This window comes from Dermacentor silvarum, chromosome 5 (assembly GCF_013339745.2).
Source record: "Dermacentor silvarum isolate Dsil-2018 chromosome 5, BIME_Dsil_1.4, whole genome shotgun sequence".
Classification (NCBI taxonomy): Eukaryota; Metazoa; Arthropoda; class Arachnida; order Ixodida; family Ixodidae; genus Dermacentor; species Dermacentor silvarum.
Genome location: NC_051158.1, coordinates 26,643,526 through 26,666,285, shown reverse-complemented (window position 1 = coordinate 26,666,285; position 22,760 = coordinate 26,643,526). Strand labels below are relative to the sequence as shown.

Below are 22,760 nucleotides of genomic sequence, written 5' to 3'. Positions count from 1 at the left end.
GTGTCTCTCGTTGCCCCAGAGTTGGTTTGGAGACTTTAAACCCCCATGGATGAATCAATCAATCATCATTGCCTGCAGCTTAGCTAATTTACCTCGGTAAACAACCTGAATGTGATATATCAGTGCGAGGCAATGAACCACTCAACCTGCCTCTCACCCTACCAAACGTATGCACAGGAACGTCTGGGAAGTGTACCTGAAGAGTTGCCAGTATGACCTTGCCAAGAAGCATTGCAAGGTATGTCATGGTAGGAATGAAATTTAAAAAAAAAGTTTTCCTTTTCAAAACATTTCTTTTTTCTCTTTTCTTTACAAAGGGAGACCCCCAAAAGCTGGATCAGGTTCTCACGAAACACTGCCGAAGATCTCTTCGCAAAGAAGGAGTAAGTGACAGCTGCCAATTTGCTTTTGCATCAGCTGTAGCCGATAATTAAGCTGTTTGCTGCTTCCTGATGTGGCATTATTCTGTGTAATAAAGGAATGCAAGGACAAATGTCCAAAAAGTGCAGAGCTTTAAGTACGTGCTGGTGCGTCGACCTTCAACTTTCCATCAACCGTCACCAATAATAATCCACTCTTCATTTCGGACTGTGCTTTCATTGAACAGCACTACAAACTTGTGCACATGCAGGAAATTTCCTGTAATGTGCTCAACAAAATTGGCCTTCAACATTTCCTGTGTTATATCAGTAGCTTCAGTTTCTTTGGCAGTGAGCATGCTTTTGATGATGCTGGTGGTAACAACGTCAAACGTTTGACGATGATCGTTTGATGATGACGACAGTCATTATTGTGATTATCATGTTGTCATCGTCAAACATTTGGCGTGGTGACACAGAAAATTTTCTGTAGCGTGTTCTACAAAATTAAGCTTCGACACTTACCGGATTGATCGGTAGCTTTGGTCGTTTCTTCAACGTGTGACAGTGAGCACGCTTTTTTATTACAACAACGTGAAGCATTACACGATGACGATTTGACAATGCGTTATCATCTTGTCATCGTCAGGCTGCCTCCTCATTATGCTGTCCCACAGCTTTTGCACTTGCCTCTTTGTGCAGTGTTTCACACACCGCACAGACTCAAGAGTGGTAGTGCTTGTGCATGTATTTCAAAGGTCACAAAAGTAAGGGTGTGCGAACATTCGAAATTTTGAATCCAAATGAAATAGTGCTTGCTATTTCATTCGTATATTTGATCCGAGAATTAGCTATTCGAAATTGTCGAGTGTTCCGAAAATTAGCTATTCGAAATTGTCAAGGTTCGATTATAAGGGACAACAACATCTATCGTAATCTCGAAGGAGTGAGAGATGGACACTAGTAAGGAGTGTCTTGAGTGATTCTGTTGGTTGTGCAAGGTTCCTGAGTGAACGAACACATTTGGCAGATAACTTCTGCTCAATAATTTCCAGTCATCCAATAAGAAGGCCCTGCGTTTAGGCAGCCTACATGTGAATTTGTTGTCTCAGTTTAGGCAAGGCAATTTATAATTTAACAAGTGTCACCATGTTTGCATTATTTAAAACAAATGTGCTATGCTGTGGTATCACACTTCTCTCCTATAACAAACACAACACTTTTATGTGCATCTGGTAACATGCTGTTCTCGTTGTTTCATTGCCGTCGTCGTCATGGTGTGCCACATAACGTTTGACTAGACATCCAGTCAGGCATCACATGCTTGCTATATAACTATAAACCATGCAACGCGAACTGCATTACATGCTTTAAAAAAATAATAAAAGAAACTATTTACAGATTATATTTACAGCAGCGGTTGCAGCGCTGACCGGTTAGATTCACAGCGCGAGCCCAGTTTGTTCTTCCTCCTCGTTGCTCGAGTAATGGTGCCCGCGCGCCTCGTTCAAACGACCAAATATAACACGCGTGTAGTAATATAAACAAGGCTTACATTTTTTTACCATACGGTACTCCTTATATTTTGCTGTACACCTTTACGGTACACTTTAAATTTCACATTACTTAAAAGTCAGAAAATGTTTGATCTTTGATTCAGTATTCTAAGATATTTCCTCAAATAATTTCACATTCTATTTACTCTGGAAGTTTCACTATTGGAGCACCCCTATACAAAAGGCAATAATGTAGTGGACGAAGTGGCGTGTGCATCTAACAGAGGTTGTTCTTGAGATTACGATCGTGTCAGCAGCGAAAGCCGGCTGCTGTCACAGTAGACGAGTTCAGAACGGGAGGAATCAGCTGACGTCTGCTGATTTTTTTCGAATGATTCTAGCCGCCATAGCAGCTTCTCTGTAATAATAAAAGAAAAACTCTTGCTGCAGGTATGTGAGGAGTGCGGAGCTGTATGCGCAGACTCGCGCCTCTTTCGAGGAGGTGTCGCTCAAGTTCCTCCAGTGTGCGGAGGAGGACAACGAGGACTCGCTGCGCCGGTTCCTGCTGCAGAAGCTCAAGGGCCTGCGGCCCGCCGACAAGACGCAGACGACGGTGATCACCTTCTGGCTCGTCGAGCTGTTCCTGAACAGGCTCGGCACGCTGCGCACTGCGGGCAGGCAGAATGAGGGGACCTATCTCAACCTCGTTGCGGAGTTCCGGGGACTCCTGGAAGAGCCTAAAGTAGCGGTAAGCAGACATTTTGGTTTGGTCTGGTTAGTCAGACATGCTGTAGATATGTTATTGCGATAGCCATGACACTCAAAGCAGATTTCTACCGTCGGCGTCGCCGTGAGGTTTCATATGGAGTCCAACGGCGATGAAATCGTCGCCGCGCGCCGTATGCTGTATGTGCGAGTGGACGTGCGCTTTCACGAGGAGCGAACGCATGGTGGAGAGCAAACGCGACTTCTTCCATCGCACAAAAGGCCGTTGGGGGACGGGAGGGAGGGAGGGGAGGCAACGTTTAGCTGCGGCACCAAATGCGTATTTACATAAAAACGTTGCAAGGCGAGAAGGTGATAAAGACTTCCGACGCTGCTCGACGAGTGTCCCGTTCTGATCTCGTCGAAAACCTCCAAGCCGCCCCCAGAGGCACCGGCAAGTCACCAATGCCACGCGTACTCCGGCAAAATGCCTACAGCGTCGACAACAGTTCAGCGTGTTGCTGGTGCTGCTGCATGTCCAAGTTGATACAGCTGATAAAACTACTATCCTTACTCCGTATAGCTCTCTACTAATTTGCTATTGCAATTGATGCTTCGCCTTTCGGGTGAAACTGCGACATTTTATTTATTGGCAAAGCATTTAGTAAAAATTCGTTGGCCCTTCCCCTACCGGGAACAGGGGGGCACGCGAAGCTTGCCGTACCCTCGAAATTGGCCGTCGCATTCCCTGGCCTCAGGGGTTCGCTGCCCTTTGTTGACGCTAGGCTTCGGTAAGACGAGCTTTTAACGTGGAATCCGCTGCCTGCCGCTGTAACCGAGCCCAGACTTGGGCTGCCTTGAACAGCAGGATCCGCTCGGCGCAAGCCTGCTTCCGGCGACATTGACGGTGTTTCTCGTCAAAAGCGGCCTGTTCTGCCGCCAACCGAACAACGCGTGGCCTTCCCATTCATTTGTCAAGCGTGCACTGAAAAGGAGACCCGACGCAACGCGCGCGAGGCCCTTTCCTTTCCTTGCCCTTCCCCCGGCACGTGCTCAGTCCTGATTGGGTGCTCCCGTCATGAGTTACGGGCACGCGCCTCACGTGTTTCACCTGCTGTCTATTTTAGCCTTTCCTGCCGTTTTCCTTTACTTGCACAAGACATGTTTTTTGCGGTCACACCTATAACAGCTGACGGCACCGACACTTGTGAGGCAATACAAGCTTCGCTTGAATAGACATGAACAATACACATGCGCCAGGCAATGCGAAAACCAGCAAATGAGCTGTTAATCGTCCATCAAAGTACGAAGTCTCAGCGTCGTGCGACATTATTGTTGTTCTGCTTATACTCATGTCTGCATTATTTTTTTATATGGTAAGCCTCAATCAGTGCCTGTGTTGTTTCTGTCACCGTCCGTCATCCTTATTGCGCTGTTGCTAGTGTTCCCAAATGTTGTGAAATGTGGTGCAAAGCAGATGACAATGTGAACAGAAAACAACAGTGTGTTTTAGTTGTCGTTGCCGTCTGCTTGTCGTGATGCTTGTTTGGACAGACTTTGGTAGTTGGCATTCCTTTTGTGTTCGTTGTCTCGGTGCTCGACTGGTTGTGTTCGTTCTTGTAATGCGAAGCTAAAGGCGACAAGGACAAACACAACAGTGTTTGTTCATTCAACTAAACCTTAGTCTGTAGTAGTCATTCGTGATTATGTTTGTTCTTGTGATAGAGAAGGCAACAAGAATGAGCATAACGACGTGTATATTCAAACTTCAGCAGCTGGCATTTCTCTTGTTGTGTTCATTGTTGGGGCTCAAGACAGGCGCCGATGCACACTTCTGGAACACGCGGCAACCCTCCCTGAATGGCTGCTTTCTGCAGCTGCCGGCAGGAGGCGACACAAGTTTATGCTAGCGCTGTCTTCGCAGCAGCCATTTTTCTCATAGACGAAGGCAGTTTCTCATCATTTTAAATAAACACGCAAGTAGCTGTGCCAAGTGTTACACTAAACGGCATAGACTCCAAAATTCAATCGTTCTGCAAAATTTCAGCAACAACAGTGCAGCAGTAAGCGCAAAAGCTCTTTCCGGACATTTTAAGCAAAATATGTACGTCCCGGTACATCTTGAAACACTTCTGATAGGACTTGTCTTGAACTTTGAATATGCTAGAGGTGCTTTAGTAAAACGAGCTGGAAGGTAAGACCACAGGGTGGGGGGTGTTCTCAGTGTCAGTATGTCGTCAGGTAGCAAGCTCAACTCTTTGATTTTGTTTTTCACACTGTTTTACATTGGGCATATTTTACTGTTGCCTTCATAGGTACTTTCCAAGGATGCTAGACACGAAATACAGTCGAATCTCGATAATTCGAACTCGAAGGGGCCTGGAAATTTGTTCGAATTAAAAGAAGTTCGAATTAAAGAAAGGACATATTTTTGAAGTATTCGAGCACCATAGCAAAATGCATGAACGGTGCGAGTCATGAAATATCGCGGACACTGCAACTGCCCACACCGGCCAACGCTAGGTTTCCCGATAAGGGCAGCAAACGAAACTTCAGGGAGCGGACGGCGATGGCAACGGATGGCGATGGGCAGGGCGCGCGCGGGAACCTGTCGAAGGTGGGGGAGGAGGGCGGCAGGGAAGCGGATTTGCCCTCGGCAACTTCTGCCGCTTCGGTGGCTCCCCTCGCCCTCTCTCTCAGCTCCCTCCCCTTCAACTGTCTCCGTGCGCGCCTGCCGCCATGCCGGCCGGCGCAGATTAGCCCGCTCCCTGAAGTTTCGTTTTCTGCCGTTATCGGGAAGCGAGCGTTTGCCGGCGTGGGTGCTGACACCGCCGGTCCTGCCGGCCCAGCACCAGCTTAACCCTTTCCCTGAAGTTTCGTTGTCTGTCGTTATCGGGAAGCGAGCGTTTGCCGGCGGGGGCAGTTTTGTTGGCTGGACTGGGCCTCCGCCGCTGCATTAAGGGGTCTCTCCTAAGCTTTTGCTCTATGGCGGTGTCGGAGCAATGCCGGTCGGAGGTGCCGCCGCATTATTTGGCGCGCTGCTGAGAGCATTGTCGGTCCGCCGTATGTTCGAATTAACCGTCGCAAATGCTTTTGCGTTCGAATTACCGAGCGTTTTCGCTTATTGAAATACACATAACTTTGACGGGACCACAATGTCAGTTCGAATAAACCGGCAGTTCGAATTAAGCGTGTTCGAATTAACGAGATTCTACTGTAGTTCATGTTCTCACACTTGACGTTCCTGTAAAGAGTTCTTGCATGTCCAGTCTACATTCTGTAAACATGACAAAACTCACTGAAGAATCGAAAATTCTTGGTACTTTCTGAAGCTATATGCTGTTCATGATCCTGAATATCCAAGAAATGTGGTGAAACCAAGTTTTCAGTTGACAGAATTAATCAGCACCTGAAGGCAACATGTAACTGACTGCAAACTTACCCCTCTTCGTTTGTAATTAATTCTACATTTCAGTAAAGAGTCAGTTAATAAATACGCTGTAGGCTTCACGGTCTGTTGGCTTATATTCGTATGGTTGTTATTAAATAAGAGGCAAGCGTCTCAGTTTCTCTGATTACTCTTGGTCTCTGAGAAGGCAGTATTTCTTGCTTGGCATTTGTAACATATTCCATTCGCCTCAAATTTTACTGTTACTCCTTGCCTTGGTCATCATGGGCATAAAGAAATAAAGGTGCTTACACTTGAGAAGATGCGGTGTTCTTCATATGGCAACCCTTTTTTGGTTCCTTCAGGAATGCGTGAGCAACAATCGAAGTGCCGTCTACAAGCTCATCGCCAAGCACGGTGAAGAGAACATACTCATCGACTTTGCCAACATCTTGAAAGGTCCGTGAATGCTCACAGATATGAATGGCTTCTCTGTACTTTTGCACGGTCTCTTGACAATGCCTTTAACGCTTAGTTCTAAGGGGCATTTTTCGAAATTGTTTGCTCTGTTTTTATGCACACCCCAACGACAGCGACGGTTCAACCTCTTCAGTCACAATTTAATTCTGTCCGTTGACTTCAATTTCAACGCAAAGATGCATTTCCTGTCTCATTTATTGCGAGCACTGGCAGAGCAGGATTTGACTTGGCAGCTGTTTGCAAGGCCTGATTAGCATTAAGGCATGAATGACAAAAACAATGAATTATCTAATCCTGTTATAATTACACTACGGCGTCATCATCAACTATGTAGACATTCATCTCCTCATGCTTCTTTTTTGAGCACACTGCAAACCAAATGCTTAATTTTTACAGCACAGTTCTAATGTGAAATATCTTTCTTTATAAACACTAGTGTTTTTAAACATGATTATTTCCTTTAATGCTTAAGGTTTTGAGGTACAGTCTTGATGTGTGTAGTTGTGGATGCAGCACCCAAATGGGTTGCTCACGGGATCCTCTCTCTAAACTGCATAGAAACTAAATCAAAAACCCATATAAATATATTTTTTTGGGTGTGGGTTTGCTTGTTTTTTGCTAATGTGATCATAACCAAACTATTGCACCTTCTTCTGTGATAGAAACACCCAAACACAAAAATAATTATTGGTTTGAGCATGCTTGACTGTCCAATCAGTATTAGTTTGAACATGCTTTGCAGCTCTCTGCAAAAAGTTTAAAGTTCACCTTCGAGTGAGCAGCTGTGCACAGCTGCTAGTTGTGGTTTTAAAAGCTCTCAACTCGGGAGAAAATTTGCATAAATATTCCGTTCTGTTGCGCTTCTTCGTCCCCTCTTGCAATACAACTTGCCCACTTTTGGCGTCTCTCGTGTTTGCAGACTTTGAGCGTGTCATCCAGTACCATATCCAGAACAAGAACTATGTGGGTGCCCTTGAAGTGCTCATGCGACAGGTACTGCAGTGTCTTTTCTATGCTATCAAGTTTCATTGTACAACTTTTTATCTGGATATTTACTGATAAGAGCTGCATTGACAAAGGTCCATTGACAACCCTTGTGCAAACAGGGATTATTTGAATCTCGCTGCAGTAGCTCAGTGCTTGTGACGCTGTTCTGAGGAGCAAAAGGTCACGGATTCGACTCCTGGCCATCGCGACTGCATTCTGGTTGGGGAGAAATGTGAAAGCCCTCATGCACAGAGCTTTAGGAGCATGTTAAAGAACCCCCGGTGGTTGTAAGTTAATTCGTAGCTCTCTGCTCCAGCGTTTCTCATAGTCCTTGTTGGACGTTAAGCACCATTAGTCACACAGCCAGCCAAGTCACTCAAACCTGTTACTGGATCAGCCAGGTCAATCAGCCAGTGAGTGACTAAGTCAGTTAGTGATGGAGTTAGGCAGCCAGCCAGTTAGTAACTCAATCAGTCAAGTCAGTCACCAGTCAATGAGTGAGTCAATCACTCAGTCAGCTAGCCAGTCAGTCAGTGAAGTCAGTCAGTTACAGCGTTAGTCAGTCAGCCAGCCAGTCAGTGGCTCAATGAGTCTGCAGTCACTGAGCCAGTCGGCAGTCACTGAGCGAGTCAATCAGTCAGTCAGCCAGTCAGTGAGTACACCAATCAATCAATCAATCAGTAAGCCAATCACAGAGTTAGTCAAGTCAATCACCAGTCACTCAGTCAGTCGGCCAGTCAGTGAATGCATCAGTGAATCAGTCCATTTCTCACTCTACGTTTTCGCCCACCCAGTTTTCTATGTCATCACGCTGCTGAGCTTGAGGTCGCGTGTTCGATCTTGGCCATAATGTCCACAGTTTGATGTGGCCAAATGAAAAAAAAAATGCTCGTGTAATTTATATTTAGGTGCACATTAAAGAACCCCAGGTGGTCGGAAAAAAAATCCGGAGTCCGCCACTGCATTGCGCCTCATGATCGGATTGTGTTTTTGGCATGTAAGACCCCAGAATTTTGTTTCTCACTTTACCTTTTCTCCCTCTGTTTTTTCTCTCTTTTATCTTCCAACTGGATATGGCTGCAGAACAACCCAGAGCTGGTGTACCAGTTCTCGCCAACGCTGGTGCAGAGCATCCCGCGGAAAACGGTGGACATGTGGATTGCGCAGGAGAAGCGGCTTGACCCAGCGCGGCTCATCCCTGCCTTGGTCCAGTACGACAGCATCAAGGATCGATCGCAGGTCGGTGCCAAGCTGAGTCGAACGCTTCGAAAACTCGGCAAGACTGGAGGGCATCAAACTTAACTGCCGCGCTCTCCTGCCAGATGGCGTGGAGTGCCCAAGTCCAGTAGGGTGCCTCGCCCTGCGTGCGCTGCCATGCACGGTAGGAGGGGGGAGGTCGCGTGCATCGAGGCACCCTAATTTTTGGGAGGGAGGAGAGCTGGGTCGTGCATCTGGATGTGCATGCGTGATTTCATCCTTTAGCACGCGCTGAGGCAAAAGCGATGCACTGGCCTCGCTGCCCACTACTAAGTGGCCGGCCTTGATGAAGCTCTAGTGTGGTGCGGTATCTCAGAATGTGTGAAGGGCAAGTTAGGCTCCAGCATAGCGCAAACGCGCGCCACGCGCAGCACAGTTTCGCTACACCGGCAAAAATTGGTCACTCATAGTCTGGCATCTGGTGCAGTGAGTGTGATTGGTGGCCTTGGTGCACTTTGGCGCAGCCGGTGCAGGAATTATTTTATTATTTTATTTATTACATACTGCTAGCCTTATATGTTAAGGCTGTAGCAGGATCGGGACACAAATACAACTATGACAGTGGTTTCAAATAGAATGTGCTATGGAAGATGGGCTATATCTCACTCCAAAGTCGCTAGACCAAAGTGCATCGCACGTCAGCTTGGATGGCCGGCAGCGTGCTGGCCTAGAGTTCTGGTGCACTGAACTTGTCACTTGTCTCGTGATGCAGCAAGGGTCGTAACGTGACAAAATGTATAACGGCAACCGAAATTTTTTACTGATTATGTGCGGCACAGCCTAAACTGACAGCGTCACGGAGTCAATGCGACACACGCAATATGTGTAGTTAGTGATGCCCTGTGATTGGGTTGCACGATGGGAGAATGCGAAATGTACCCGCAGCCTTGAACATCACAAAATTTCGAGTAGATGTTGTTTTGATGAAGCACAACACTGAGCAAATTATTGTAAGCAGATTTCTTGCTGTGCGGGCGTTGTAAAAAAACGAAGTAGATTTTACCATCGAAATCAGTCTTTATTTTCGGACTTCCCATTTATTTGAACATTCTGTTTCGCCCCGTCGACGTCTCTAAAATTGATCAGTGCTTGTATGTCCTCAATACGTGTGGCGAAATGCATTGATGTTCCAATTAACACAAATTGGCTCTCCATTTTCAACAGTGAAATGCACTGCACTCTACCGTCAGATGTATTGCTTCAGCCTCATAAAATAGGTTGTTTTCATGCATTGCCTTTTCTAATGAATCCATTACTGTACTCGATCTCGCCAGTTCTGTACAGTTCGTCGAAGGCTAGCACTCTTGCAAACCAGTCAGTAAAGAGAAGTGGCTAGTACATTCCAGGTGCCGGACAAGGAGTCATCAGTTTTGCCCTACTAACCTTTCTGTGAAACTTCAGTATATGCGTCAGTAGGCGTCACGCAGAAGGCAATTAGATGTGGATAATGGAGAAGCCTTTCTGCTGGTTCTCTTTCCTGCTTGGATAACGTGTAGGGATAAAAAGGGGGTGCCAACGGCGCTATGCCTCAGCACAGGGCACTCCACGGTTCGTGCACCTTGCCCGTCAACTGCGATCCAGTACATGCTCGAGGAAATAATGGAAGACAACCACGTGTACACTCGGAAAGCATTTATTACGATTAAAACTAACACTTCAAGCAGGCCAGCAAGCTATAGTTTACATCGCTGAGGGTTTCCTCTAGGAGAATAATACACTAAATAAAGAAGAGCTTTTGACTTGCCAGCTAGGATACGGGCAGCCGCTGCGACTGCCACAGCAGAAATGTGGTTTACTAACCACGTGTGGGAAAACGGGAGCGGCGGTGGAGCCTTCCGCACTCACCGCTTGTTAGTGACCAAAGAGACTCGGGCTACCTTGAATAGAACTCACGGTAGTCGCCCGGTGATGCTAAAAGCACTTGTGCTCCCGTGCATGACCTGCGTAATGGAGGTTCTCTCCCTCTCCCCAAAGCTGCTTGACGCACCCGCCTGATGTTTGCCGCGCAGGAAACCGCCTTGGGACAGGGATTCCCACAAACGCAACCCATAGATTTCGCTTCACTGCATGCAGTTGGTGAAATGTAGTATAGCTTTATACTGGACTCCGGATCCAGATGTCACGTCGTGCACTTCTTTGCATTCCTTTTCACCTACAGTCGGAACGCCTTTGTAACGATATGCCTGGGGCTTCAGAAATAATTCGCTGTACAAGTCACTTTGTTGTAAAGGTCGTGCACCGCACAGTTCACGATAGGACCGGGACAGCATTTGTTTCTTTGTTATACGGGTCATTTCTTTGTAGACGTCCGTTGTAGAGGCACTCGACTGTAATTGTTATTTATCATTATTACGTGTGGGTTTGTGCCTAACACTGCGTGACTTGTAACATCCTCGCATGCAGGGGTGTGAGGCGATCCGCTACCTCGAGTTCTGCGTCTACAAACTGGGCAGCCGTGACGAGGCCATTCACAACTACCTGCTTGCCCTGTACGCTCGGCTGGACGGGGCCAAGCTTATGAATTACCTCGACCGTGAGGGGCAGGTGAGTGTTTCCATTTCTCAAAGGGAACCTTTCCTTGGCTTTTCACTCCATTTTGCATGGCCGAGCGAACTGGTCTTGTCCCAGCAGCAAAGGCATTGACTTCGTGGGCCAATCCCGATGCCAGCGTATGATGCGGGTCCTTGCTGGGGTTTTTAATGTGGTTTTTAGTGCGACCGATTGTGGAGGTAGTTCTTCGCAGCACCTGTGCGCTTCATGGCGTTAACCAGTAGATCTAACCAACAAGTGTCCCCAGCAGCATATCTGTCTACGAGGAAGCTGTAGCTTGACTGACAACCATTCTCCGAGGGCTTCTGCCCAATTTTTTCATCAGCTGAGTGTAAAAATACCAACAGTTACTAGCCACTTGACAAGGAAGTCAGCAGAAGGATAAGATCCTATTGTGTGCCGCATGCTGTGGGTGCAATGGTGAGCCGAGAAGGATGGTGGCTTAGTCAAAAAGAATGGTGGTGTGATGCGCACCATCCTTCCGTGCCCCATCCCCCCACAAAAATGCGTCTCCTCTAGACTGGCCGTGACTGCACATGGCTATCAGGGCGCTTACACTGCCGTGCACCCTATCTTGGAGTTAATCTGCGGCGAGTGCAAAGACTGGGTGAGATAGCATCATCCCATTGCAGGCGCTGTATCAGCCACGGCAGGCTTTGCTTTAAACCTTCGCAGGCTTTGCTTTGTACCGCTGATGTGAAGATACAGTCAACATGACATGATACGTTATCTTTGGTTGCCGACTCTCAAATTAAACAAAATGAAATTTCTTTGTCCTTGAAATTTGATTCTTCCGATTGCCTGACAATACGGAATTTTTTACAGCCCTTTCCTATGTACGAAAAATCCATCGGCGACTGTACTTACTTGCATAAAAGTTTGAATTTCAGTATAAACAGAATTTCGATATAGCAAAGTAAGGTGAAGATTTTAGCGACTTCGTTAGATTGATGTTTAACATGTATCTTTCTATCACATATAATGCACTATATTTTTGGGCTGTGAGTGCGGGCAGTGACAGAATTCTCTCTAGCCTTCATAGCATTGCCTGCTGTGTATGAAACAAAGTACAGCATCGTACAAGTGAGGTGTATTTTACACAGGGCTGCCCTTTATTGCACACCTTATTTTTACCTGACCTCGCACAACACACACTTGTCTTCAAGGACCAAGCTACCGTGCCCTACGACCTCAAGTACGCTCTGCGCGTCTGCTCTGAGCTGCATCTCACGAGGGCCTGCGTACACATCTACAGCACCATGGAGCTCTACGAGGAAGCTGTGGACCTTGCGCTCGAGGTGAGAAATTTCTCGCCGTCATGCACATTTTTTTTCCTACCTCCTCTTCATCTTAATGTATTAACGGATATAAATCATATTTTTTTGTGAAAAAAAAAATTCAACCTTTAATCTCCAGGTGGACATCGACCTTGCAAAGCTGAATGCAGACAAGCCAGAGAACAACGAGGAACTGAGGAAGAAACTGTGGCTCAAGATCGGTGAGTACCTGTGCCCGTTGCCTGTCTTACTTGGATTGTCCACGAGCTGGTCCTGATATATAAATACAGTCATGCTTGGATATAACCAACTCGAATGTTATGAATGATTGGATAAAACAGAGTAAATGTCGAATTCGTAATTTTCTTCTCGCGTGTATCAGCGTGCGTGCCTATAACAAATGTCGGATACAACGGAGGTGCCGCATTCGCTTGATTCTGACACACCCTCAGTTGTACCACCCAACTGGTTTTTTGAGGCCAAGAAATGGAAAAAAGCACCGCCTTCGATTTTACACCACACATACACACACACACACACCCTGATTTTCATACTTCAAGAAATGCAAATACAATGCCTCGATTGCTCCGTTCATAGTAAGAGAGAGATAGCGTGTTGTTCTTGCTTCGAAAAATATATTACATTCAGAGCACAGTGGACTGGGCGCTACTCGTCGTCCATATCCAAGGCCTTCTTATCATTATCGTCTTCCCGGAGCATGTCATCTTCGGTTCGGGCCATGGCATTTGAGATGTCCCGGGACGCATTATACAACGATGGCAAACTTCTGACGCCTGCAATACAGCAAAGCGCAACCTTTGAGATTGGAAGGTGGGATTCGAGCTTGGGGGAAGGGGTGGGATTCGGGCAGCACAGTGCACGTGTCATACTTAGGTGAATTTTCCAGAGAACACAAAAGTGCACATTAGAATCAAATAAATACGGTATTTTTCATGTTGGATGCAACGTCAATTAATGAGGTTAAACTGTTTTTACCCCTTCATTAGTCTCCCCGCACGTGTGAATAAGAACAGAGCACCAGGGAAGAATTAAAGCTTTGATTTCCTTTTGTAAGGCGGATTTTGTGAGAGGTTATAGAGCTTGTTAATGTTAATTGCTTCAAGCATCTGCCAAAAACCTTCAAGATAGATAGTGTAGAATGGTGTGTTATTTCGTTCTATTTTCACTTTGAGAGGAGGGCTTTATACTAAACATGACAGGTGACCCACTACCTCTGCATGCCAGTACAACAGCTTAGGAGGCAAAGTACAAAGCAAACACTCCCAACAGAAAAAAAAATGAAATAATGTACAAACAGTTAATAAGCAATCCAGTGCTCATGTGTTTGCTCATGGCAAGCACAGAAGAGGTTTATGGAAGAGCTTGTTTCACCTTAGGAGGAAGCTTTAGCCTGGAGCCAGCCCCTGTTTCTTTATTCAGATAGATCTAAAACGCATAAACGCTTTTACAAGACAACGGCAGGACTGATTTGAATGAAGCTTGCTGCATTTGAGAGGGAACGGTAATTCTAGTACAGTCAAACCTCTATATAACGAACCTCGATTTAACGAAATTTGCGGTGTAACGAATTATTTTTATTTCCCCATGTTAGTTCTATTGAATTAACGAAACCTCGATATAACGAAATTCTCGTTATAACGAAGTTTTCCGATGCTAGTACAACTTCATTATATCGAAGTTTCACTAACTTCAGGAAACAGAATTGCAACTTCGAATTTGAAATTTTTTACAAACATTGCCAAATGTCAGTACGTTTAAAACAAAAATAGAGGCATGAAGTTTGCGAGTCTATAACTTTACACCAATAACAGATATCGCAGTTCTCTAATCTGCATCTGTTAGATAGTCACGAGCAGACAAATTTGGTATACAGTGTGTCCCAGCTATAAATTTTTTTGAATACAGCTTTTTTTACGTGAATAAGACAACATGCAATTCTTGTTGAGGAACCGCTAGTAATTTAGTGGTCACTGACCTTCAGTTAGTAACCAAAAGGAATCGGCTAAACTTTAAATTGTCGTTCTAATTGTCAAGATGTCAATTAGGGAGTTTTAGAAAATGCTGAGAGATGTAAAAATGAAATGTTTCCGGCAAGGTGCACTATACTCTTTCTGGCAAATAGAAAAAAAGCCTGCAAAGTACGTAAATACCATGTGACTGCACATCCATGTGCACGGAATAGCATCGCCGTCAAACAGCCTCAAGTGGGAAGGCAAGCTGTTCATCTGTTACTGGGCTGAGCAGAGGCAATAACAGCACGCGTTTTTGTTGCACGACGTGCGAACAGCTCTTCCGGCAATTATTGCATATCTAGGTAAAGGAATTGCATTGCCGTGAACGATGATCCTGAGATCAACAGCTTGCTTCCCACTAACACTGTTTGATAGCGCTGCTGTTGCATGCACATTCCGCAGTCGCATGGCATTTCCCACAATTTGTGGGCTTTTCACTATGAAACTGCAGCGCGCACACAACAAGCAAGACACAAGGCAAAGGTAACGCTTGTGTCTCGTTCGTTGTGTGCGCGCTGCAGTTTCATAATGAATAACTACTTACTCGCACAACTTTCAGTAAGCTTTACAATTGTGGGCTTTCTTTATTTGATGGAAGAAGTAAACACGTGATGTGTACCTTGCTAGAAACATCTCATTTTGACATGCCTTACAGTTCTCTACAACTGCCTAATTGACGTTTTGACAATAGACAAGTATTAGAATAGCATTTGTCGCCTTACCTACATTAAGCACAAGCAGCTTTGCAGGGCGTCATGGTGCGTACCCATTCAAGACTTTTCGTTTAACATGCAAACACGAGGAAGACGTTAGGAGACAGGGCACCAACTGGTGCCTCGTGCTGCACGTATCCAAGCTAAGACAATCCGTTAGCAACCATCCTGTCATTTCTATGCTGAAGCGTCTCAGTAAGCCTATGGATGTCAAAATCGCTGAATAATCTCGGAAAATGGATGCGCTAGGCACTCATAACTGTTGTTTTGAGGTGAGTTCAGAGGAAGAGGAAGCTCGTTTCAACAGTTACTGGTGATCAACAATGATGGCGAGAGCGGAGCCATCATGACAATTCACTCTACTGTAGGAGCCATGGTTGCTGCCAAGTTCAACAATGCAATTTCCTAGTGTACGTTATGTATGTTGAACTTGCCAAATGATGTATGTTAACATAGCGGGCATAAACCTCAGAAACCTAGTAGCATACGAAGCATGCGCAGTGAGCACAGCGCCGTTTCTTTTTGTACATAATGCATTTTCATTCAGTTGCAAATATTATTCTAAAACTGTCTAATTAGAAGAATAATTTAAAAAGTTAGGATAATCACTGTTAAATAATTCGATGTCAGGGATTAGAAAATTACTGACAGTCGGTTCATGATATCCGAAACTCTGTGTATAAATTTACAGGTTCGTGAAGTTTCAATGTTTGGGAGGGTTTTGCAAGTATCGTACTAAAAAGATTACCGGTATGTTTCAGAGTAGTATATAATTAAGGTTGTTCGTAGATTTTTACACCCCGAACATGTTTCAGGAAAATCGGGTTAAACCCGATTTCTACCTGAATTCCAAAGCCACATACCAACCTCTTTTTTTTTTTTTTTTTATACGCTGCACGGAGTTTGCGGTGCACACACACTAGCTACCCTGCCTCGGGACAACGAAGTTAGATCCTGTTGGCTTAAGTGCACTCCAGTGACCTATAGACTTCATTTCACAAGTTGTGTGCAGCGCTGTGGATGCTGCACGGCTCTCAACCAACCGCCCAACGAGCGCGCCTAACTCTGAGTGACATTCTACAGAGGCTGGCTGAAGAAAAGCGACAATAGACATTGGTGAACCAGCTTTTCGTGAATTAAAATGGTTCATTTCCTAGAAGTTATCAATGCCCTTTACTGTCATTATTACTGATTAATTTCCAAACAAACGCCGAACTTGAGAGTATATGCTAGAAAACACTGATGTTCCCTTGATTACCAGCTTGAAACAGATCCCTAGTTTTAACGCGTTAAGGTTAAGAAGCTCGTGATACCCTCCGATAAAAAGAAACTGAATGTAATGTATTAGGTACTTAGTACATTTGTAAATTTAACCCGAAGAAACCCGAATTTTGGAATAGTTCCAGAAAAAACCCAAGTTCTCCCTAATTATCAGCCTGAAAAATAGCGCCCGATTTTTACCCCCGAATTTAAAAAAATATAAAACCTGAAAACGAACAACCCTATATATAATACATCAATTTTGTCCACTTTAGATATCTTAATAGGTGTGGTTTACAGAGTTGTAATAGCGTACTTATTGTTGAATTCAGAGTTATAAACTTGATACTTCAGTGTCTTCTTTTTTAATTTATGCAATTATCAAGAGTTAAAAAAATATTCATGTCTAAATTGAGTAATCCATTTCTTACACTTACTAGATTTTATATTGTTTTCTTTTAAGTGCAACAAACATCATTGAAATTGCAGTGGTTGCCAAGAAAATTTATTTCTCTGTTCCCACGTATTTAGACAGGACCTCCCGAGCTACAGCTTCCTCTTAAGCTTGTCAGCTTCTAATTTATCTTGCATCTCGCAAGCTAAGCAGTTGCCTGCCTCAATGAAGACAAGGCCCCTTGTTGAACCATTGGTGGCCGCAACATTCCTTGTTCAACCACAGTTAAACACTTTGTCCCATGGGATTTCGCTGCTTTCAAACGTAGCAAAAACTCTCCTTCGCCAACTCATGACTCATGTGCAGCCCAACATGTGGTGACGGAACAGAAGGACATCAAGCGCGCTATGGAGTTCCTGCAAGAGTGTGACCTCATCAAGATCGAGGACATCCTGCCCTTCTTCGACGAGTTTGTGCGCATCGACCACTTCAAGGAGGCCATCTGCGCCTCGCTCGAGGAGTACAACGACCACATCGAAGGCCTCAAGGCCGAGATGGAGGAGGCCACTCGCAGTGCCAAGGAGATCCGAGCCGAGATCCAGTCGTTCCGCAACAGGTGTGTTATGTTGTCGGTTGGCCAGTTTGCTGACCGCTCTGTCGGTCCCCCACTCGGTCTGGCCTACAGAGTTTCCTACTAAAATTACTATAGAGGAACTCCACACTGCAATTGTTCGGTGACCATGCGAATGATAGTTGGGACATGGATTTGTCTGATATTTGTACTTGCAGCTTCAGACGTTCTTGCAGATTTGTTTACTACACTTTACCTGCCTTTATTGTCCTAAGTTTCGAAACAATCCTATTTTTTCTGTATGCAGAAGGCAGTAAGACTTTGGGCACATGCATTGTCATTGCAAATTGTTGCATGTATAACCCAGTATATTGTTTAAAGTGATCAATTTGCATAATCACAATGCCACTTGAAGCCAGAAGCACGAAGTTTATGCAAATTCACGTGCTAACCATCACTCCTACACTGGCTGCAACCGGTATGCTTGCTTGTTTCGTAGACAATAGTGCCAGAGTTCGTGCTAGTAATTTTTGTAGGAAACTGTATGGTCTGGCCATCTGTGTCTTAGCTAAGCAGAGCGCACACTCGAGCTGACTGATTTGTGATCAAGTAATGAAATAAAGAGCACACGAGCACAAAACAAAAACTAAATAAACATACACAAAAGAGAAAGTGCACATCAATGCTCCAGCTCCACTAGCAACTGCAGGCCGATATTGCAGCATGAGAACACAAATATAAAAGAAAATACACCACAGAACGAGGATTTCCAAGTGCTTTGTTATAAAAGAGTAGTTCCACCACTAAAGGCAACATTATTTCGGTGGCTAAACAAACATTTCTAAAACAATTTTCCGGTACGGAGTTTAGTATTCTACTTGTGTGCAAACTTTAACGAAACTGTAGTCCCAGGATTTCTTTCATCTACGAAAGAATCCATTCAATTATTTACTCATTTCTGTTCTAGACACATCATTCATGTGACACTCTTATTGCGAGGGCACTAGTAGAAAGTGAAAGTGAGGCATCATTTCTGAAATCCCCGTTTGCGAAAAATCGCCGCGATGCGTTGCAGAGGAGTCGAGCGTAACTGGCCGTGTTTCCCTGTTTTAGGTATGCCGTGGCGCAGTCGGACGCAAAGTGTGCCCTGTGCGAGTACGCGGTGATGAACCAGGCGTTCTACCTGTTCCCGTGCGGGCACATGTTCCACGGTGACTGCCTTTCGGCGGAGGTGAGTGTGCAGGATGCGCTGCTCATTTTGAAGGCGAAGCTTTCTTGGCGCACCCCTCCCGGACTTTCCTGACCGTGGCTGGGTGCTGCTGTCTTGCCAGATAGCTCACGCACAAGACAGCACTACAGTCTTTGCTGCCCCTGCAGGTGTCCTGGCTGCTTGCCTCATTTCCTACAGAATTACTCAGTGATAAGACAAATGATACCTAAATATCCTCGTTCTAACAAATATACATCGTCAAGAGCACACTTCCTTTAATGAGACAAAGGTTTTTATGGCTACTTTTCTAAGGTTTGATCTTCAGTGCATCTGCTTGGCCGGTCTCTTTTTCCAACTAAAGTGCAGTTTACTGTCGCACTATCTCCAGGATTGGCCCTCTCTAGCCAGCGCGCTGACCCTGCATATGGTGTCAAAGCAACAAGGGCCGATCCCGGAGGCAGTATAATGTGCCACCGTGTGTGTCACGTGGTGGGGGTCTCCACGTCTTTTCGTCACTGACAGGCAGGCAATCGCGATGGTGCAAAATGCTGTGCAGAATGTGATCAGTTGCGTCGCACTTGTTTAACCGCTTCGTGAAAGCTTCGCTTCTCAGATTCCTACATGTGGGTTGGATCTGTATAATGTTTTTATGTTTTGCTAGGATTTCAGTTGGACATTGCTTGGCTTACTAAAAGCTCAAAAGGGTTTGCTCTGTTGGTCTTTTCTGTCACACTGTCATTGTCGTTATCATGTCATAGCTGTCAGGATACCTTACACATTAAGAGAAAGTTTTGCCTCTGGAGTTGCTATCCAAGTACACAGGAATATAGAAATCTTTTTTTTTTTATTTCTCGGCATCCACTTCACTGGATTTGATGTGGCTTTGTTGCGTGTAGAAGAAAAAGTTTAGACCTACCATCTAAAGCCAGCAGATTCTTCATTCAGACTAATTCTTTCACAAAAATTGCTGGAACTTGTAAAATTTAGGAAAACTGAAGCGTGAAGTTTATAACCCTGTAACTCGGCAGTAGAAAATGGCATTGCTTACAGTAGAAAGTGGCCGTCAGTAGAAAATGGATTTGTTTACTTCGAACCTCAGGACCTACCTTCTCTTGGTTGGCTAAGCAGAAGGTTAGCCAAATGCTGTATACCTTGTGGTTCATAGATTTGAATAGTGATTGCAGCTGTATGAAGATTTCAGTGGAAGAACACCGTATATGTTGGAGTATGCTAGTAACCAATGACCAAAGCTTGAATTTCAATTTTGCAGCTCTTCCAAGGGGGTACATGTCTTGGTATAAACATTGGCATCAATTTATCCGATGTTGATTGTGATAGGTTCGTGAAGTTCAGCTGTTCGCTACCTTAGAGCTTTTCGCCATAGGAATCATAGAAGCTCATTTTCGGACTGGCACATTGATTTGCTGTAAAAGTAGTTTCCCTATATTCAATCTTACTGCTACCCCAGTTCTCCTGTGCAGACAGCCCCCACACAGCTGTTGGCACAAAGGAAATTTCCAGGGACAATTTTGCATATTTAGTCGTCACCACTCTAAGTGCGTCTGCTTACTGCTGAACACAGCTTCTTTGAAAAGCAATGGGCTTACTCGTATAAAGTTTGATCTTGAAGAGTTGTCATACTTGCACCTACACACTCTTTCTCATTATTCACACGTTGTAACAGGTCCAGCAGCACTCGCTCCCAACGAAGGCAAGCCGCATCGAGGACATCCATCGGCAGTTGGCAATGCTCAGCGGCCGCGACGACAGTGCCTCCTTGTCCTCTTCGGCAGGCTTGCCATCGTTGACGACGCGGGAGAAGCTCATGGTGAGTTCTCGGCCTCCACTCTTGGGGGCGCTTTCCTCAAAGGGTGAAATACTCATTTAACAACCTAAAAGGGGTGCTAAAAAGGAACACTCTACACAGTTTACTACATGCTTTGGGGTGTATCTTTGTCCAGCAACAGTAATCATAACATCTTGGATGCCTTTCCTCTCTTTAACGATACGTGCCCGGTACTTCCAGGTCACAAAAGACATGCTTGTTATCAGTGTGATGCAGCATTCTTGGCAGGAAAGTGGCGAGTGCACAGTTTTCAAGGAAGGAAATGCAAGCAAGTCAGGTGATGATCGTTGTTTAGGGGACAAGATACATCCCAAAGGGCGTGAACTGTTTTTAGAAAGTATGCGCCATAGAGATTCCTACAAAAACCACCAGGGGGAACTCTTGCACTAGTATCGACAGGTGCTGCAAACATGCTTGTTCGGGCAGCACGGGAATGAATGAAAGTACATGGATTTGCCCAAACTTCGTTCTTCTTTCTGCAAACAGCTTCGTGACTTTGATCATATTCAACTGAATGTTGCGTAATACAGGGTGTCTCAACTATCATGCATCAAGATTTAAAAATATGCAAATGCCACGATACTGGACAGAACCAAGGTAATATTGTTTGTTGTCACTTGAAGATACACAGAATATTTTTTGCATTTTGCCTAATTAAGTAATTAGTCTTAATTAATTAATAAACTTCTCAAATATTATAATTAGATGGAAAGTGTCAATGAGAAAATTGTAGAGCAACATGAGAAACTCCCGATACTAGTTTCTGTTCCTCAATATGTACTACAGAAATATGCCACATTCACAATGATTACATGTCTGTGCAGAGACTAATTGCCTTTCTGTGTTTGGAAAACTGCGATTGCTTTAAAGTTTAGATAACACGTAATAAATAACCTCAGAAGAACGTTTGAAGCCACAAGCACGAAGACTAGACAAGTCCATGTACTCATCATCATTCTCATGGTAGCTGAACAATATGTAGGAAACGATAGGATATGCACAAGTAGGAGCCCCCCATCTGTACGCAGATGGTGTGCACCCACGTATGCCATCTGGTATGCACGCCATCTGGTGGTACCACCAGATGGCGGTACCATCTGGTACCGCACCCATGTAAGGGCCACAGCCCCAACTTGGCAGCCCAAAATTTGGGAAAAAGAATTTCCAATGGGGAAGCAATCACGTTCAGTGCCCCGATTCCACGTTGGATGCTGCGTTGGGGGCTAAGTTGAGGCTGCGGCCCTTACACGTAATGCGAACAAGAAGGACCGAGGCCGATCGGTATGCAGTTTTTTTTTTTCCTGGATGTGAACATCACAAACCAAGGGCTGGCTGTTGGTATCAGTATCGGTGGTACCACCATGTGGCACCGGTGCTTCAGGTGGTATCGGTACCAGTGGTACCACCATGCAGTACCATCGCATGGTGGCAATACCACACCGTGCGATCGCACTGCCGCTGATGGCAGTTCCCTTGTGACAGCGTTTTGAGACGCTGCGCCTCTGATCGAATATGTGGACCGTGTCATTTAAGATGCTGCCAGCCTCGCAGAATAAATTATATGGTTCTTACGCCCCCTTCCCACCCCCATCTCACTCAGGAAGACTTTGTCTTTCATCGTCTTCTACTGTAGGTTGAATCATCTTCCTACTGAAAATTTTTTTTTCATTTAAGTTTTGTTTGGAGGTGCTCGTTCATATCGCTTGACTGTATCGCTCGCATTCTGTCACCATGAGCTATGGTATTTGTTCATTTGCAAAGATTCATAAAGGGCAAGTATACGCATGTGGACTTGAGCGTCTTAAATTTTTAAGTGCATTGAGTTTGTCACGTGTGTGTGTGTGTGTGTGTGTGTGTGTGTGTGTGTGTGTGTGTGTGTGTGTGCATGTGCGTGCCTGTGTAAACCTGTTGGGAATCCTACATGATATATGAGAACATACGGGTTCTTATATGGAATCTATATACGTTCATATGGGATTACTGAATATGGGGCTTATGTAGTGTTTTTCTTTTTTCGATAGCGTGGCTTTCCTGCCGCATATGGATCTGGATATCAGCTTGAATGCACTGTCAATCTGTTTTCTTTTCAGAATGAACTTGACGACCTAATTGCATCCGAGTGTTTGTACTGCGGTGAAATCGCAATAAGGTAAGCGTGATATGCCTTGAATTAAATTGTGCGAGCTCGTGGCTTTCTCGCAGTATCTGCTTGTCATTCCATAGTTTTTTCTTGT

At 45.0% G+C, this 22,760-nt stretch overlaps 1 protein-coding gene across 1 annotated transcript in view; it reads left to right on the top strand.

Moving 5' to 3' along the window:
* Positions 1 to 22,760, top strand: part of LOC119453131 (vacuolar protein sorting-associated protein 18 homolog) — a 45,159-nt gene that overhangs the window by 18,867 nt on the left and 3,532 nt on the right. Inside the window, 14 exon segments of the mRNA XM_037715134.2 lie at positions 178 to 238; positions 318 to 356; positions 358 to 383; positions 2,306 to 2,603; positions 6,314 to 6,407; positions 7,348 to 7,421; positions 8,499 to 8,654; positions 11,076 to 11,216; positions 12,389 to 12,520; positions 12,639 to 12,720; positions 17,266 to 17,515; positions 18,584 to 18,701; positions 20,365 to 20,508; positions 22,617 to 22,675. Coding sequence (XP_037571062.1) covers positions 178 to 238; positions 318 to 356; positions 358 to 383; positions 2,306 to 2,603; positions 6,314 to 6,407; positions 7,348 to 7,421; positions 8,499 to 8,654; positions 11,076 to 11,216; positions 12,389 to 12,520; positions 12,639 to 12,720; positions 17,266 to 17,515; positions 18,584 to 18,701; positions 20,365 to 20,508; positions 22,617 to 22,675 — 1,674 coding nt within the window.